General features: G+C 36.4%; 1 protein-coding gene across 5 annotated transcripts in view; it reads right to left on the bottom strand.

Moving 5' to 3' along the window:
* fig4a (FIG4 phosphoinositide 5-phosphatase a) overlaps positions 1–17594 on the bottom strand; it is a 340932-nt gene that overhangs the window by 189024 nt on the left and 134314 nt on the right. For all 5 annotated transcript variants that reach the window (XM_039747917.1, XM_039747913.1, XM_039747915.1 and 2 more), the window contains exon 15: positions 9390–9538. In XM_039747917.1, the coding sequence (XP_039603851.1) occupies positions 9390–9538 (149 nt within the window). The remainder of the gene's footprint in view (positions 1–9389; positions 9539–17594) is intronic.

Here is a 17594-nt window from a genome sequence, read left to right as displayed (position 1 = left end):
TGCTGCTATGCACCTAAAATCTGGAATAGCATGCCAATAGGAATTCGCCAGGCTGATACAGTGGAGAACTTTAAAACACTGCTGAAAACATATTACTTTAACATGGCCTTTTTATAACTTCAATCTAACTTAATTTAACTTAATCCTGATACTCTATATGTTCAATTCATCATAATAACTATTCATGGTGGCTCTAAAATCCGTACTGACCCCTACTCAAAGCTTCATGATGCTCCAACAATGATGGATGGATTAAAAGGCAGAACTCTACTTGACCATCATCATCAAGCCCTTCCGTGAGAACCCTAAATCCAAAGAGGACTGTTTGATTTATGTTAGGTCTCATGGTCTGGAATCCCTACAGATTTTATTTTTTTCTCCAGCTGTCTGGAGTTTTTTTTCTGTCCCCCCTGGCCATTGAACCTTACTCTTATTCGATGTTAATTAATGTTGATTTATTTTGTTTTCTTATTGTGTCTTTTATTTTTCTATTCTTTATTATGTAAAGCACTTTGAGCTACTGTTTGTATGAAAATGTGCTATATAAATAAATGTTGTTGATGTATGTTTACACGTAACATGCCTTTGTAGGCTTCATTATTACTAATATTTTTGCTTTTCTCCTTGGTGTGTGTAGGCAAATTTGCAGTGCTTAACAGTCATGCAATGCACCCTGCCCCCTACTCTGCTATGTGCCTTTCTGATCCTTAGGTGCAAAAGACATGAACTCAGTGCTAAAATATTCCTGCATCACTATATTATTTTTTGGCAAACACTTTCATTAAGAGCAATTCAAAAATTCAGCTTCTAAGTAAAAAAATAACACACAGGAAAACTTTGAAATAAATCACAAGAAGAGTAGGAGTACAAAAAACTGCTTGTGGAAGGTAAATTAAATATGCAGACTAGACTGATTTAATAAGTTTGTAGACCAAAGTACTGGTGGAGTGCTGTAGTGGGTGTCCAGTAGTCAAAGAATAGCATACAGCAGGGGTGCCCAATGCGTCGACCGCGATCGACCGGTAGATCGCAAAGGTAGTGCAGGTAGATGACGTTGCATTAAAAAATTTTTTAAATGTTAGTCTATCATATATTCTCCCTATGGCGTTTGCCACTTGATTGACATACAGGGTAGCCAGTCTGAGATCTCTTTCTTCTAACACACTGGTCATTCCGCGACGCGCGATCAAGCCTTGCGAGCTACTGCAAAACTCGGCTATGATCTAGTTAGCTTTCCAATTTATATCGACTAAAGAAGGGATTTTAAAAAAATTGTTTGGGGAAGGTATGGGCTGGATGTGGAATCGGAAGAGGATTTTTTTTTTCTCACAATGTCACAATCGAAGTGCATTTGTCTGACCTGTCAATTTATCACTGCTATTCCAAAGAAGGAAAATGTGGAAAGGCACTTTCGAACTGTTCATAAAAACTATGAAATTGACGTCCTTCCAAAAAGCGATCTGAGAAAGAGAAAGGAGAGGGAACTAAAATCGCAGTTAATCAGACAGCCATCATTTTTGACTCTGCTGAATTCAAAAGCTCCTTGACTGCATTATTCGGCACTACTTATTTATGCGAGTCAGCCTTTTCCCACATGACGATTATTAAATCCAAATACTGTAGTGACCATAAATGTATTGAATTGTTATTGTGCATAAAGGTTATTCAGTTATGCAAAGTACGACAACATACATTTTATTTATAAAGTATACTCAGTATATATATATATCTATACTAATAAAAGGCAAAGCCCTCACTCACTCACTCACTGACTCATCACTAATTCTCCAACTTCCCGTGTTGGTGGAAGGCTGAAATTTGGCAGGTTCATTCCTTACAGCTTCCTTACAAAAGTTGGGCAGGTTTTATATCGAAATTCTCGTGTAATGGTCATAACTGGAAGCTATTTTTCTCCATTTACTGTAATGGAGATGAGCTTGAACCCGTGGGGGAGTTTAGTGTGACATCATCACGCCTCACGTAATCACGCAGTACATAGAAAACCAGGAAGACCTCAAAAGCGCTGAAGAAAACATGCATTATATAATTGAGAAGGCAGCGAAACAATAAGAAGCGGCGAGTGACATATACAACCATATTCATGAGTTCTGCTACTTGGAAACAAAGCACGATGTAAACCTACACTTTAAATTAAGTTCATAGACAGGCTGCGCTGGCGTTTGTAATTTAGTGCCTGCCCATATAAGGCCGTCCGTCAGCGGCAATCCAATAGCAAACTCCACTAAATATTCACGGGTGAAGGACTGTGCTTATGCAGAGGAAGATGAGATGGTCAGGGTGGTGTTTGACACAAACTCAGCGAAACTGCGAGAGAAAGTTTTAAGTGCCAGGACTAAGGTAACATTAAATACAGCCATGGACATAGCGAGATGGCACCAGCACAGCTGGGAACCTTCGATGCATGTACACGCGGCTCACGTGAACTGGCAGTGCACAGATAAAAGCAACAGTTCAAAAGGCTGAACAAAACCGAATTACACAATTGAAAAGGCAGCAAAAATATGAAGCGTCTGATAAGCATATTCATAAATCCAGCTACTGCGGAAACAAAGCACCGCGTGGAAAAAGTCAATGTCCGCTAAAGGAAGACAGTGTAAAAAACCGTGCATGCAGTGTGTCAGGTCTCAGATAAAGAAGAAGGCGAGCTGTTTATTGATGCAGTAAGAAGCGAATCGATGAATGAAACCTGTCATCTTTACAGCGATTGACAAACACGGAATGTAACTTGAACACAACACATCCTACAAATACGAACCTGATTGAAAGAAATAATGATAATCAAATCCTTGATGACAGCAACACTCAGTAACACTCACAAAACAAATACTGTATATTGACAGTCATGTTACGTTATTTTTAAAATGTTCCCTTTTCTTTTCTAGCTTTTTAACACACTACTTCTCGCTGCATACGGGTATATATATATGTATATATATATCCCGATCTACATACTCGAATAATGGATACTTTATTAGCCATCAATGATTGTTTTGGTAAAGCCATACTCAGTGTATTCATTAGATGAGCGGTAAAAAGTAAGAGCGAGGGAGGATGACTTATTGAGGCATGCAGGCTGTAGTGCGCGTCAACTCTATCTGAATTGCGATCACATTTGAAAAAATATATCTTTTCAAGTTCTATTTAGTCCATATGTGTCAAACTCAAGGGCGCGGGCCACATCCGGCCCGGCGTGTAATTATATCATTTTATATACTGTATTACTGTTATTAATGGCCGGGTATATGAAGCGCTGGTAACACAATAAACTACAGATCCCATAATGCAGCGCTTCAGCTGCCTTGCGAACTTACGCGTTAATCAAGTCTAGCTTATGATGCTGCAAGTTATTGCGAAGCTAGCTCACACGATGCTGAAGAGAAAAGTTGATTCTGAAAATAGAGCCTTTAAAACCGATGGGAGGCTGAGTATATGTTTACTGAACCCGTGTGTCTCATTTGTGGAGCTAATGTGGCTGTAATTACAGAATTTAATCTAAGGCGGCACTATGAGACAAAACATCAGGGTAACCTGAATGCAATGCAGAAGATACAGAAAGCAGAAGAATTAAATAAGAATCTGACACTTCAGCGGACGTTTTACCCGTGCACAATCACAAAGTGATTTCAAGTGAAGCTGCTTTTATGGGAGACACAAATGCACCAGTGCACTTGCCCCACTTTCCCTGTTGCCAAGTAATGTTAAACCAAGTCGTCACTACGGTGTTCCCAAATCGCACTTTGCTGATAAACTGGCGCACTGAGTTTGCGGCGCTTTGGTGACTTTGAAGAACAAAAAGTCCGTCTACATGCGGCTCGAACCTTGTGCATGTTTGGTAGCACATATCTGTGTGAGAAGCTCTTCTCAGTGATAAAGACTAACAAAACAGCACACAGGAGTCGCCTCACTGATGAGCACCTGCAATCCATCCTGAGAATCTCCACAACACAGAACCTCACACCAAACATAAACGAACCTGTTGCCAAAAAAGATGCCAGGCGTCCAGCTCTAAAATGACATATGAGCAAAGACAACTGAATGATTTGATTTGTTATTGCTGAAAGGAACACATTTTATTTATATTTCCAGGTTTTGTTATGCAGCATGTTCATATTTGAATTTGTATAATTTTGACAGGATATATTTTTATGGAGAGCAAAATCTTTTGGGATATTTAAAATCTAAGTTTATTTTTTATATAAAATTACATAAGAGTAAAGAAATTTGAATGTTTGTTCTTTTAACGTTTACTTTATTTCTAACTTGTATAATTTAGACAGGATATATTTTTATGGAGAGCAAAATATTATAAGTTGTTTAAGGTTTGAGTTGATTTATTCAGAATAATATTCCTGTCTGTTTTACCATTCCTACCAAAGATATTTCTGTCGACTAAATAAAAATTCCTTCTATTTAAAATTTAAATAGAACTTGAACAAATCTGATAGTTCATAATATCCACGCAGACTTGCGTAAGAGCGGAGTTATCCGTTTTAACAAGCAGCGTATTGCACTGATACTGAAATAGCTGTGTGTGTATATATGTAGATATGTATGTATGTATATATATGTTTATATATGTGTGTGTATGTATATATATATGTATTTGTGTGTATATATGTGTGTGTATGTATGTATGTGTATGTATATGTATGTGTATATATGTAGATATATATGTATGTATATATGTGTGTGTGTATATATATGTGTATATGTATAGATATGTATATATATATATATATATATATATATGACAGCAACACTCATCACTCACAACAGTGACAAAACAATTACATTGACAATCATGTTACGTTATTTTCAAAATGTTTCCTTTTCTTTTCATTGCTTCTTTAACACACTACTTCTCCGCTACGAAGTGCGGGTATTTTGCTAGTATACCAATAAAAGGCAAAGCCCTCACTGACTGACTGACTGATTGACTCACTCACTCACTGACTCATCACTAATTCTCCAACTTCCCATGTAGGTAGAAGGCTGAAATTTGGCAGGCTCATTCCTTACAGCTTCCTTACAAGAGTTGGGCAGGTTTCATTTCGAAATTCTACGCGTAATGGTCATAACTGTAAGGTATATTTCTCCATATAATGTAATGGAGTTGAGCTTGAAAGCCGTGGGGGGCGGAGTTTCATGTGATATCATCACGCCAACCACGTAATCACGTGAACTGACTGTCAACGCAGTACAGAAAACCAGGAAGAGCTCCAAAAACCGCTGAAGAAAACATGCATTATATAATTGAGAAGGCAGCAAAACAATAATAAGCGAGCAAGTTACATATACAACCATATTCAAGAGTGCTGCTACTTTGGAAACAAAGCATGGTGTAAACCTAAATTTTAAATTAAATTCATAGACACGCTGCCGCTGGCGTTTGTCATGCCTACGGGTAATGTGGGATACAAGTTTAACGAGAGGACGCAGGATATAAACGAGAGTTTTGATCGATTGTAACTAAGTTAAAATTGCAGGAAAAGGGCTGTGCTTATGCAAATTCCGAGAGACTGTGTTTGTGGGGGATTGACAGTTAAGGCGGGTTGGGGAGTCACGTCATCATCTCCCCTCCCATTCACCTCAATTCGCTCTGAGCTGAGCTCCGAAGCTAACGCAGTCTTACAGAAGTGACTTTGTGATGCTGCTACCAAATACTCACAGAAAAATCCACAAGTTAATATACACGCTGTCTGTAGTTTCTCCAAACAGAATCCTCCAGGCACTACTTACAAAAGGTTACATTGACAATCGTGTTACGTTATTTTTCAAATGTTTACTTTTCTTAGCACAAGAACAGCTGAGAAGCTTCGATGCATGTGCTCCACAACGCATTAAAAAATAATACATTTAATCACACTTTCAATTCCAAGCAAAGGGGAACTTCTGTCAATGCATGATTTCCTGGTACACCGATTACATTTATCAGCGTTTCCCGATTAATTTTACCCTCGCACCCAATTGGTTTGAGAAGAAGTATGAAAAAATATGAGGTTAACAAAGAAAAACAGATCACCAATTGATTCATTATGAATAATCGATTCGCCATCAATAATTGTTTTGGTAAAGCCATACTCAGTGTAATCCTCCTTCCATTTTATAAATTTTCCGCCACTAGCCATGATTAAATGAACGTAGAAAAGTAAGAGCTAAGCGAGGGTGACTTATTCAGGCAGGCAGGCGACAAGCTCGAATTTGGATATAAGTAGATTCTATTTAGTCCCCAGAAATATCTTTGGTAGGAATGGAAGTTGAATTTAGTCTTTAAATTTCTATGGTAAAGAAATAGTTATGCAATGATGACTAAATCTAACTAGACTATACATTCAGGTTTTCACTTTATATATTCCAGCGATGACTTTATATATTCAACTTTTGACTTTACATATTCAGAAACAAGTTTAACTTTATATATACTGACGCTGACTTTATATATTCAAGTTTTGACTTTATATATTCCGACAGTGACTTTATATATTTAAGTTTTGACTTTATATATTCGGGAAGGACTTTATATATTAAAGTTTTGACTTTATGTATTCTGACGCTCGACTTTATATATTCAGAAAATCAATGTATTTGCCTGTTTGTCACCCCATAGTATATATATATGCCAGCAACACTCATGACAATGACAAAACAATTTCTTTTTACTTCTCCGCTGCCAAGCGCGGGTATTTTGCTATATATATATATATATTTATATAGATATATATATATAGATATGACAACAACACATATAAATGACAAAACAATTACATTAACAATCATGTTACGTTATTTTTAAAATTTTTCCTTTTCTTTTTCATAACTTCTTTTACACACTGCTTCTCTGCTGCGAAGCGCGGGTATTCTGCTATTGATATATATATATATATATATATATATATATATATATATATATATATATATATATAGATATAGAGAACAACACTCATGTCAATGACAAAACAATTACATTAACAATCATGTTACGTTATTTTTAAAATTTTTCTTTTCTTTTTCATAACTTCTTTAACACACTATTTCTCCGCTGCGAAGCGCGGTTTAAAAGTAGCTTGCAAGCCGAAAAAGTGTGGGCACCCCTGACATACAGGATTAAACTAAATGGGATTCTTTTCCACCTTCACAGATTCAACAAAAATGTAAGACATATAACCTTAATACCTATGTTACATTACATCTTTGTTTTAGGAGTTAGGTGTTAAGCCAGCAGCATCTAAAAAGACATGTGTTGGTTGATGTAGCTAAGAATGCTTTGCTAACATTGGAAATTGACAATGATAGCCTTCATAATAATAAAAATAAAATCAGAAAAATAGCAGTTACTTCTCATTATGTTTAATGAGAAAGTAAACTAGCTGTTGTTTGCTGCAATGAATGCAACAGTAAATCTGGGATCATTGTTGGTGAATAATTTTTTAAAAAGATATCCTTAAGAAGGAACATCATTATTTGTAGGAAACAAAATGTCACCCATTTCACTGCTTTCTAACTTCTAAAGATAAACATCATTTCAACATATATGGATCAAAAGATGTAAAAAAAAAAGAATGTTTATTGTTGCGTACTTATAACGTTATTTAAACTTTTTTAAAAACTCTGTAGTGCTCCATTTCTGTTAGTGGCCTAAGTATGAATTCATTTTGCTTAATAATTAATCCAGGGCTACAATACTTTTATTATTACAATTATCATCAGTGTTTGAAGTAGAACAAATAACCGTAAGCCAGAAATCTGAAGATGTGATGCAATCCAAAAATAATTTAGCAGATCAAGGGGAGACAGGTAGTCCTCTGGTGGTTGTACACTATAAGAAGTGCCAGCTGTGTCAGAAAGTTAAGAGAAAACCCACCACACACCATATGTTTTGCAACAAATAACAAACTCAGCTTCCAGATGTTCTGAGAAATGATCTGCAAAACTACTTGACAAATTTCACACTAATATAACGTATACCCCTAGTGATGACACATATTGCTACAAATTCTAAGACATAACTTGCCAGTAGCAGTAGTAAGTCAAAATATAACCTCTTGGGATGTACTTTTTAAATTCACAGTTAATAAAAAAATATTTACATTCACAACAGAATATAAGAACAATTTGGAGAATTTTCTATTAGTCAAATACACATATGTAAATGGTTACAAAGGTTTTAAATGGCAGAGCAAGCACAGTAGACAATGAAAGCACTGGTTTCCTGACAGCATCAGAAATAGTAAAAAGTGATGATCATTACCACCATTCATGAGACTTGGGAATATTTAAAAAAAATACCAAAATACAGTGATTAAATAAAAAATTATAGCTTTTTTGAATTACTGTTATATATAAAAGTCTGTGTGGGCACTTCATAAAGGGACTAAAAGTTTGACAGATATGAACAAAAACTGGCTTAAAAATCATGAATATATGAGACATAAGTAATGGTTTTGTGATAAATTATGAGGGAAATAAACTCACAACCAATCCATCCTGCTGCTCTCCATTTTGCATGCCCTCGCAATTCACATGTATAGGATATAATGCAAAAATATTTTAATGAACATATGTTGTCAAGTATAATTAATTACTCTATATTTATTAAAACACATCATAATAAAAATGAAAACATCATACAGTTATGTTGTGAATACACTCACGTGGAATGCAGGGAGCAATACTGCAGGAGAAGAATAATTAACTCCTCTTCTAAGAAGCAACAGTGACTCATTTAAAGAATGATTTTACAACATAGCTGCATACAGCACATGGTAGATTGAGGTTTGCTAAACAGATCACAGGTTATTGTGGATATGAAAAATGAATAGTAAAAGTTAAAGAAAATTACGCACAATCTTGCAAAAGGACAAGCGTAATTTAACCATCACTTAGAAAGCACATCTTTTTAATATGGTCAAGGAGTTTTAAAAATGTTTTGGGTACTGCATAGTAAAATTGTTATCATGGAAAATTAAACAATATATTTATATATGACAAAGATCTCTGAAATAAAAGTAATTAATAAACATAAAAAAGTAATCCTCCTTAATAAAAGGATAAGTGTCATTATATCCGTCTGGCTACTATGTCTCTGTTATTCTTCTCAAAGATGGTATATCAATGGCATTTTTAGTAATAAAATACATCGTATTTTTAATTCCAATAGATGAGGCATCACAAACAGTAACACTACTTTTATGAATCCCATACCAAATGGCATATAACAGAGGTATATGCATTGCATGGTGCACTCCAAACGTTAACACAAAGATCTATGGTGATTACTTAGCTTTCAGCTGGTCTTAGATGGGTAGAACAGCTGATGGATATATAAAAACAACACAGAAAAAAGGTGCTGCCTGCAAAACAATACTTACCTGACACAATCTGTATCAAACTGTAGTTTAGGTTTATCAATAAGGCCAAGGGCATACAGTTGATATGCCAAAGCACATTTTCCAACCATAAACTGGGCTGTATTAGTTCTGTCTAAGCAATCCACACAGTTTGTCCGTAAAACACCAGTCTACAGGAAAGCATAAAAAGATAATTTAATACATAGCTTATAACAAAAATGTAACTTTTTTGTGTTACAAAGTTAACCTTTCAGTCACAAATTAAAAAAGTTAAGTCAATAGCTCATTTCTTACAAAATCATTAATCTATACTAATAAAAGGCAAAGCCCTCACTCACTCACTCACTCACTGACTCATCACTAATTCTCCAACTTCCCGTGTGGGTGGAAGGCTGAAATTTGGCAGGTTCATTACTTACAGCTTCCTTACAAAGGTTGGGCAGGTTTTATATCGAAATTCTACGCGTAATGGTCATAACTGGAAGCAGTTTTTCTCCATTTACTGTAATGGAGATGAGCTTCAACGCCGTGGGGGCGGAGTTTCGTGTGACATCATCACGCCTCCACGTAATCACGCAGTACATAGAAAACCAGGAAGACCTCCAAAAAGCGCTGAAGAAAACATGCATTATATAATTGAGAAGGCAGCGAAACAATAAGAAGCGGCGAAAGTGACATATACAACCATATTCATGAGTTCTGCTACTTGGAAACAAAGCACGATGTAAACCTACACTTTAAATTAAGTTCATAGACAGGCTGCGCTGGCGTTTGTAATTTAGTGCCTGCCCATATAAGGCCGTCCGTCAGCGGCAATCCAATAGCAAACTCCCACTAAATATTCACGGGTGAAGGACTGTGTTTATGGAGAGGAAGATGAGATGGTCAGGGTGGTGTTTGACACAAACTCAGCGAAACTGCGAGAGAAAGTTTTAAGTGCCAGGACTAAGGTAACATTAAATACAGCCATGGACATAGCACAGATGGCACCAGCACAGCTGGGAACCTTCGATGCATGTACACGGCGGCTCACGTGAACTGGCGCAGTGCACAGATAAAAGCAACAGTTCCAAAGAGCTGAACAAAACCGAATTACACAATTGAAAAGGCAGCAAAAATATGAAGCGTCTGATAAGCATATTCATAAATCCAGCTACTGCGGAAACAAAGCACACGGTGGAAAAAGTCAATGTCCGCTAAAGGAAGACAGTGTAAAAAAACCCGTGCATGCAGTGTGTCAGGTCTCAGATAAAGAAGAAGACGAGCTGTTTATTGATGCAGTAAGAAACGAATCGATGAAAGAAACCTGTCATCTTTACAGCGATTGACAAACACGGAATGTAACTTGAACACAACACATCCTACAAATACGAACCTGATTGAAAGAAATAATGATAATCAAATCCTTGATGACAGCAACACTCAGTAACACTCACAAAACAAATACTGTATATTGACAGTCATGTTACGTTATTTTTAAAATGTTCCCTTTTCTTTTCTAGCTTTTTAACACACTACTTCTCCTGCGATACGCGGGTATATATATATATGTATATATATATCCCGATCTACATACTCGAATAATGGATACTTTATTAGCCATCAATGATTGTTTTGGTAAAGCCATACTCAGTGTATTCATTAGATGAGCGGTAAAAAGTAAGAGCGAGGGAGGATGCAGGCTGTAGTCTTGGCGTCAACTCTATCTGAATTGCGCGATCACATTTCAAAAATATATCTTTTCAAGTTCTATTTAGTCCATATTTGTCAAACTCAAGGGCCACGGGCCACATCCGACCCGGCGTGTAATTATATTCCGCCCGCGAGATCATTTTATATACTGTATTATTGTTATTAATGGCCGGGTATATGAAGCGCTGGTAACACAATAAACTACAGATCCCATAATGCAGCGCTTCAGCTGCCTTGCGAACACTTACGCGTTAATCAAGTCTAGCTTATGATGCTGCAAGTTATTGCGAAGCTAGCTCACACGATGCTGAGAGAAAAGTTGATTCTGAAAATAGAGCCTTTAAAACCGATGGGAGGCTGAGTATATGTTTACTGAACCCGTGTGTCTCATTTGTGGAGCTAATGTGGCTGTAATTACAGAATTTAATCTAAGGCGGCACTATGAGACAAAACATCAGGGTAACCTGAATGCAATGCAGAAGATACAGAAAGCAGAAGAATTAAATAAGAATCTGACACTTCAGCGGACGTTTTACCGTGCACAATCACAAAGTGATTTCAAGTGAAGCTGCTTTTATGGGAGACACAAATGCACCAGTGCACCTTGCCCCACTTTCCCTGTTGCCAAGTAATGTTAAACCAAGTCGTCACTACGGTGTTCCCAAATCGCACTTTGCTGATAAACTGGCGCACTGAGTTTGCACGGCGCTTTGGTGACTTTGAAGAACAAAAAGTCCGTCTACATGCGGCTCGAACCTTGTGCATGTTTGGTAGCACATATCTGTGTGAGAAGCTCTTCTCAGTGATAAAGACTAACAAAACAGCACACAGGAGTCGCCTCACTGATGAGCACCTGCAATCCATCCTGAGAATCTCCACAACACAGAACCTCACACCAAACAGAAACGAATTTGTTGCCAAAAAGTGATGCCAGGCGTCCAGCTCTAAAATGACATATGAGCAAAGACAACTGAATGATTTGATTTGTTATTGCTGAAAGGAACACATTTTATTTATATTTCCAGGTTTTGTTATGCAGCATGTTCATATTTGAATTTGTATAATTTTGACAGGATATATTTTTATGGAGAGCAAAATCTTTTGGGATATTTAAAATCTAAGTTTATTTTTATATAAAATTACATAAGAGTAAAGAAATTTGAATGTTTGTTCTTTTAATGTTTACTTTATTTCTAACTTGTATAATTTAGACAGGATATATTTTTATGGAGAGCAAAATATTATAAGTTGTTTAAGGTTTGAGTTGATTTATTCAGGAATAATATTCCTGTCTGTTTTACCATTCCTACCAAAGATATTTCTGTCGACTAAATAAAAATTCCTTCTATTTAAAATTTAAATAGAACTTGAACAAATCTGATAGTTCATAATATCCACGCAGACTTGCATAAGAGCGGAGTTATCCATTTTAACAAGCAGCGTATTGCACTGATCTGAAATAGCTGTGTGTGTATATATGTAGATATGTATGTATATGTATATATATGTTTATATATGTGTGTGTGTATGTACTGTATATATATATATATGTATTTGTGTGTATATATGTGTGTGTATGTATGTATGTGTGTATGTATATGTATGTGTATATATGTAGATATATATATGTATGTACTAGCAAAATACCCGCGCTTCGCAGCGGAGAAGTAGTGTGTTAAAGAAGCAATGAAAAGAAAAGGAAACATTTTGAAAATAACGTAACCTGATTGTCAATGTAATTGTTTTGTCACTGTTGTGAGTGATGAGTGTTGTTGTCATATATATATATATATATATATATATATATATATATATATATATATATATATATATATATATATATATATATATATATATATACACACACATAAACATATATATATATATACATATATATATATACATACATACACACACAACTATATAAACATATATATACATATACATACATATCTACATATATACACACACAGCTATTTCGTATCAGTGCAATACGCTGTTTGTTAAAACGGTTGACTCCCGCTCTTACGTGCAATAACAAATCAAATCATTCAGTTGTCTTTGCTCATATGTCATTTTAGAGCTGGACGCCTGGCATCTTTTTTTGGCCACAAGTTCGTTTCTGTTTGGTGTGAGGTTCTGTGTTGTGGAGATTCTCAGGATGGATTGCAGGTGCTCATCAGTGAGGCGACTCCTGTGTGCTGTTTTGTTAGTCTTTATCACTGAGAAGAGCTTCTCACACAGATATGTGCTACCAAACATGCACAAGGTTCGAGCCGCATGTAGACGGACTTTTTTTGTTCTTCAAAGTCACCAAAGCGCCGTGCAAACTCAGTGCGCAATAACTCTAGCTTCGCAATAACTTGCAGCATCATAAGGTAGACTTGATTAACGCTTAAGTGTTCGGCAAGGCAGCTGAAGCGCTGCATTATGGGATCTGTAGTTTATTGTGTTACCAGCGCTTCATATACCGGGCCATTAATAACAATAATACAGTATATAAAATGATCTCGCGGGCGGATATAATTACACGCCGGGCGGATGTGGCCCGCCCTTGAGTTTTACACATATGGACTAAATAGAACTTGAAAAGATATATTTTTCAAATGTGATCGCGCAATTCAGATAGAGTTGACGCGCACTACAGCCTGCATGCCTCAATGAGTCATCCTCCCCTCGCTCTTACTTTTTTACCGTTCATCTAATGAATACACTGAGTATGGCTTTACCAAAACAATCATTGATGGCGAATAAAGTGTCCATTATTCGAGTATGTAGATCGGAATATATATATACCCGCGTATCGCAGCGGAGAAGTAGTGTGTTAAAAAAGCTAGAAAAAGAAAAGGGAACATTTTAAAAATAACGTAACATGACTGTCAATATACAGTATTTGTTTTGTGAGTGTTACTGAGTGTTGCTGTCATCAAGGATTTGATTATCATTATTTCTTTCAATCAGGCTCGTATTTGTAGGATGTGTTGTGTTCAAGTTACATTCCGTGTTTGTCAATCGCTGTAAAGATAACAGGTTTCTTTCATCGATTCGTTTCTTACTGCATCAATAAACAGCTCGTCTTCTTCTTTATCTGAGACGTGACACGCTGCATGCACGGGTTTTTTTACACTGTCTTCCTTTAGCGGGACATTGACTTTTCCACCGTGTGCTTTGTTTCCGCAGTAGCTGGATTTATGAATATGCTTATCAGACGCTTCATATTTTTTGCTGCCTTTTCAATTGTGTAATTCGGTTTTGTTCAGCTCTTTGGAACTGTTGCCTTTTATCTGTGCACTGCGCCAGTTCACGTGAGAGCTCGGTGTACATGCATCGAAGGTTCCCAGTTGTGCTGGTGCCATCTCGTGCTATGTCTGTGGCTGTATTTAATGTTACCTTAGTCCTGGCACTTAAAACTTTCTCTCGCAGTTTCGCTGAGTTTGTGTCAAACACCACCCTGACCATCTCATCTTCCTCTCCATAAGCACAGTCCTTCACCCGTGAATATTTACCCGTGGCAGTTTGCTATTGGATTGCCGCTGACGGACGGCCTTATATGGGCAGGCACTAAATTACAAACGCCAGCGCAGCCTGTCTATGAACTTAATTTAAAGTGTAGGTTTACATCGTGCTTTGTTTCCGAAGTAGCAGAACTCATGAATATGGTTGTATATGTCACTCGCTCACTTCTTATTGTTTCGCTGCCTTCTCAATTATATAATGCATGTTTTCTTCAGCGCATTTTGAGGTCTTCCTGGTTTTCTATGTACCGCGTGATTACGTGGGAGGCGTGATGATGTCACACGAAACTCCGCCCTCACGGCGTTGAAGCTCATCTCCATTACAGTAAATGGAGAAAACTGCTTCCAGTTTTGACCATTACGTAGAATTTCGATATAAAACCTGCCCAACTTTTGTAAGGAAGCTGTAAGGAATGAACCTGCCAAATTTCAGCCTTCCACCCACACGGGAAGTTGGAGAATTAGTGATGAGTCAGTGAGTGAGTGAGTGAGTGAGGGCTTTGCCTTTTATTAGTATAGATATATGTGTATATGTATAGATATGTATATATATATGTTTATGTGTGTGTGTGTAAATATATATATATATATATATATATATATGACAACAACACTCATCACTCACAACAGTGACAAAACAATTACATTGACAATCATGTTACGTTATTTTCAAAATGTTTCCTTTTCTTTTTCATTGCTTCTTTAACACAATACTTCTCCGCTGTGAAGCGCGGGTATTTTGCTAGTGAAATATATATAAACAAGAATAAAGTTTTTGAATAGAAAAAAAATCTTGATAGATGGGTCAGGTTGAACTGTAAGGCAGCAGAATATGAGTGAAACCAGAAAGTAATTTACTAATTAATTTATATTATGTATGAAATACAAAAATACATTTTTATGCTCACAAAGAATTATATGATGTAAAGAATGAGATTTTTTGAACACACTGCATGCTGAATTTTTTCCATATTTACATACCTACACAGGGCTTTGTAAAAGGTTATAGACAAACAAGAAACTGCATCAGGATTTGACCAAATGTGAAATCTCTCAAATGTGAAAAAATCATTTTGGGTCTAATTTTTAGACTGGCTTAATGTACTGTGGGAAGGCCCAGACATTTTTAAAATTATTTTTCTTGTACCCTACATTGTTTCTAATTTCTCAAAAAAACAAGTCTTACTTTTATTATGTTAATCTTTCATTTTTCTTTTCCATTCTAAATGTGGGTTAAATTCACCATTTGTAAGGAATGATGATCATTAAGTTCTTCAACACTCACTTGGGTACAGGATTCATGGAAAAAATAAATCACCAAAGGCACATTAAGCACAACACATGAACAACAGCTGCTTGATTTATCATTAAATACTCATACAACACTAGTTATAATAACATGTTAACATATTGGTATTGCAGCAGCAGGAATGTGAACCATTTCAATCCAAGCGCAGAGTATAGGCCATCTTTGTTTGAGATCAAGACGGTAGTGCCTCTCTCCCACTGACTGTTGTAGGTGCACAAAGCAGTGCAATAACACACTGTAATGGCACCCAACAAATGTCATCTTTAGGTGGCCAATGGGAAGACTGAGCAGGATAGTTTGGATGCATGAGACATATTAGGATGTCTGATTTCGCTTCACTCTTGTCACAAATCACACCAAAATTTTTCATCATACATGAACCCAACATAGCCTCCAATAGGACACTGTTCTAATGTGAGAGACACATCTGATCCATCAGGAGTATGATCGTGAAAGGACAGGATCTCAGCTGCTGCTTCAGTGGTAAATAATCAGACAGTCAATTGACTGTCTTCACCAAAACCTGGTTGACTTTCAGTTTGGGATCTTCTGTAGGGATGTAACAGCGGTATTCTTGAGTAGCAGGTACTCTTTTGGCCATGGAGAATCGTATTCTCTGTTCAGCAACATGAAGAAGGGCATTATCATTTAATATGAAAGAATATGATATTTTTTATAACTACTGATTGAAAACTCAGGGATTACTATTGACACATGGCTCATTCAGCCTATGTTTAGGATGGAAAATAAACAAGAAAAATTTATATTAAGAAAAGTAAGGTTTGTGTTTTGAGAAAGAAGGCACAATGTAGAAAAAATGAAAAATATTTTAAAAATATGCACATGCAGAAAATGAAATCCAAAATTATTTTTTTTATTTAAGAGGTTCTGCTATTCAAACCTGATACAGTTACTTTTCTGTGTATTGCTTTTTCAGAAAGCCTATGTAGTTCTCTAAATTAATGAAAAAAAAATCAAAAGTCTGTATATGTTACAAATAGGTGTTTCTGAGGCCTAAACATAGCTAAGCCAAAAACTCAAATTAAATTTTGGTCAGTTTCAAGGGGCTGCTTTGACCATGCAGGGTCATCTGGACCAAATGTTTTAATTTCGTCACATACTGTAGCAACTAATGTATCAGCATGCAAAGTCTAATCCTGCTCAGTAGTTTAGTTATTGAGCTATGATCTTCTGAGATTTGATGAAAAAATGGGGCCGGACAAAACTTATAACTTCCTCCCCTTGGTAAATTGGCTGTATCTTAGGAAGGATTGATCTTAAATATCAAAAAAAAAATTACAGGGTGTCTCCTGACTAAAATGGGTACACCTGGTAATTTGTCTAGAATTTGTTAAGTCCTAGTAGTACCAAACACTTGCCACTTCTTTATTATGGACTTTGTGCTCCTTGGGATTAATAAAGCCTTTGAGATTTTTTTTGTATCCATCTCCAGCCTTGTCTGTCCATAACTCTATCCCTGTGTTCTTTTGAAAGTGGCTTGCCACCCATAGTCAGTTGTTTGCCGTCAGATGCACTACCAAGCAAGGGAATGCTCCAGGAACAGTTGTTTTTATGCTTTACTAATCACACTGATTACAATTGATACAATTGTACACTGATTACACACTGATCACAGGTGGAAGCCAGTAACCATGGTCTGCAATGGAAATGGTGGCTACTGGCACCTCATTGAGATTACAAATATTGTTT

The sequence above is a fragment of the Polypterus senegalus genome, chromosome 3 (assembly GCF_016835505.1).
Source record: "Polypterus senegalus isolate Bchr_013 chromosome 3, ASM1683550v1, whole genome shotgun sequence".
Classification (NCBI taxonomy): domain Eukaryota; kingdom Metazoa; phylum Chordata; class Cladistia; order Polypteriformes; family Polypteridae; genus Polypterus; species Polypterus senegalus.
This window is presented reverse-complemented; position numbering and strand designations above follow the sequence as displayed.